A 2,778-nucleotide genomic window follows, 5' to 3' on the forward strand; every position below is an offset into this window, starting at 1 on the left:
AAATAGTGATTTTGGTGAATAATTAATGATCAGTGGTGAACTTTTGCAAAGCGTCTTCCAGACAAACCACTTGTGCCTTGTGTGACTGAACCTGTTTTCTTTCCCTTGCAGGCAAAATCAAGGACCTATTTCCTAATGGATCTCTTACCTACCTCACCAAACTGGTTCTGGTAAATGCAGTCTATTTCAAAGGGCAGTGGGCCCAGAAATTTTATAAGGAAAATACTAAAGAGGGAGAGTTTTGGCTGAACAAGGTATTGTCTATATTTTATTTGTATAATGTAATGCAGCTATCCATTGAATGTTAAATATAAACACATCCAATGAAATGCACCACTGCAAATACAAAATAGAATTTGTCGTGGCTCTTATTTTGTTGTTTTTTTTTTTTTTTAGCTTTATTTAGTTAGGAATACTTGAAGAAACTCTTGTCTTTAATTCACAAAATTCCTGGGTTATTTCAGAAAGAGAAGAATGTGTTTAATATCTCAATAATATTACCTTTTTTATCTTATGTCTCACTTGGTATTTGTTTGACACATTAATTTATTGCAGGATACAAGAAAACCTGTGCAGATGATGAAACAAACACTGTCCTCTAATTTTGCCGTACTGGAGGATGTGCAGGCCAAGATCCTGGAAATGCCATATAAAGGCAGAGATTTAAGCATGATTGTGCTGCTGCCAAATGAAATAGATGGTCTACAAAAGGTAAAATCTTGCGTCTACGATTCTTCCTCTATTGCTCCATTTTTCCTACAATACCAAGACTAAACAAAGCAATAGTTTTTAGGCCAAGGTCCCTCAAAATAACAAGAACTTCAAAGCAAAAAACAGTGATTCATCTTTGTATTACAAATATTTTAGTATAGGGTCAGACATACACTGAAGGCTTAATTAATTCTTAATTAAGCAGCACTATATACATTGGATAGCAGTTTAATGGTATGCAGTAATAATTGATTGTTAATAATAAACTTGACTGAGAGAAATATATGGCAATGTGGGAAAAGTTTACAAATACATCAAACAAGAAAATAATAAAATTGCACCATAATTGCAGTATGTAATAAATAATGCATACAGGAAAATAAGAAGAGCCTATTCAAACTTGATACATATAATAAGCTGTAGGCTGATGGCATAAGAAATAGTGATATATAGTTTATTTTGTACAAAATAATTTAATGTAATGATTCTGTTCCTGCATATACATACATATATGTACTCAAATAAATGTACATATATATTCAGGGCTATTATTTTTGCTTATTAGAATAATATCTAATAAACTTAGCCTTCTGTATATCATTGATTGCTAAAATATAGATTTCCCACATATTCAATTCATCGTTAAGATGTGTTAGAGGTTTATAGTTAATCATGTCCGTTTCATTTTTTCTATTTTCATAGCTTGAAGATGAAATCACTGCTAAGAAATTAACAGAATGGACGAGCTCACAGAATATGAGCAGGAGAGAAGTGTATTTATACTTGCCTCGGTTCAAAGTGGGAGAGAGCTATGACCTCAAAGCCATCTTGGAAGCCATGGGGATGGTGGATGCCTTCAGTTCAGATAATGCCAACCTCTCAGGCATGAGTGAGGTTCCGAATCTCGTGGTGTCTAAAGTCCTACACAAGTCCTTTGTGGACGTCACTGAGGAGGGAACAGAGGCCACAGCTGCCACCGGCGTAGAAGTTGCTCAAATAATATCTCCACGTTCTGAACCGTTCCATTGTGATCACCCTTTCCTATTCTTCATCAAGCAAAATAAGACCAACAGCATCCTCTTCTTTGGCAGAGTCTCTTCCCCTTAGATATGATTAACCTGTCACTACTTTTGGGAAAAGATCACAGAGTTGCTCCAGAAAATCGATTGCTGGAAGCAACAGGTTCCTTTAACTCATTTTCCTTTCCAATCTCATACAAATCACCAATAATTTAACTGTTGAAATAATATGTCTATCTCTTTCTACACATACATATAATAAGCCTACTTTTTTCCCCATAAAGATTCTCTTCAGAACAAAATGTTCAACTTCAAGATAAAATAAAATGATATTTCAATACTGTTATCTTCTAAATTTGATATACTGTTTGTGACCTGTTTTAAGTGAATCAAAGCAAATTATACTTTATCGTCAAACTTATTAACCTAGACAACCACATTTCTTTGAATTTAGGCAATATCTGGAACCCTCCATATATTTCTAATTTTGCTATTCTATAAAATGCATTGCCAATAAAACAATAACTTACCCAAGTTATTTGTTGCTTTACCTTTTTTCTTTTCAACAAAGCACAAGTAGCAAACATACACAGGAAAGATAATTTACAAATATATTAATCATATAGAAAGAAAAATTCAAAACAAAAGTAGGGCATGATGAGTCTGGACATGAAGGGTCTTATAACCCACATTAAGAACTTTTTATTTTATCCTAAAAGAGGTAAGAAACTCATTACAGGCTTTGATTGTTTTTCAAAGAGGGGAATGAAATCATTATATCTGTATCTTGAAAATATATCTCTGGCTACTCTGTTATAAAAGGATAAGAGGAAAGAACAGTATGGATACCGTGAGATAAATTAGAAAACCATCAGAGTTTGGGGGGTAGATATGAAGAGGAAGAAATACCCTATGAGAATTATTTAAAAACTAACAGCCACAAAATTCTAGCAACAGATTAGAAATCGAGGCAAGGAAGGGTAGAAGCCAAAAAAAGACACCAAAATTTCTGGCCTAACAGTTGGATGGAAGAAGATTTGGTTTGGAG

At 33.7% G+C, this 2,778-nt stretch overlaps 1 protein-coding gene across 1 annotated transcript; it reads left to right on the top strand.

Moving 5' to 3' along the window:
• Nucleotides 1-111: 111 nt before the first annotated feature.
• LOC103584358 (serpin B4-like) lies at nt 112-1,818 on the top strand (the record flags this gene model as incomplete). Its single annotated transcript, XM_008565400.1, has 3 exons — nt 112-254; nt 556-711; nt 1,414-1,818. Coding segments are annotated over 3 exons (704 nt in total), but the record flags the coding sequence as incomplete, so codon positions are not given.
• Between the last annotated feature and the right edge of the window lie 960 nt (nt 1,819-2,778).

Source organism: Galeopterus variegatus, unplaced genomic scaffold (assembly GCF_000696425.1).
Source record: "Galeopterus variegatus unplaced genomic scaffold, G_variegatus-3.0.2 Scaffold51399, whole genome shotgun sequence".
In the NCBI taxonomy this organism is placed as follows: domain Eukaryota; kingdom Metazoa; phylum Chordata; class Mammalia; order Dermoptera; family Cynocephalidae; genus Galeopterus; species Galeopterus variegatus.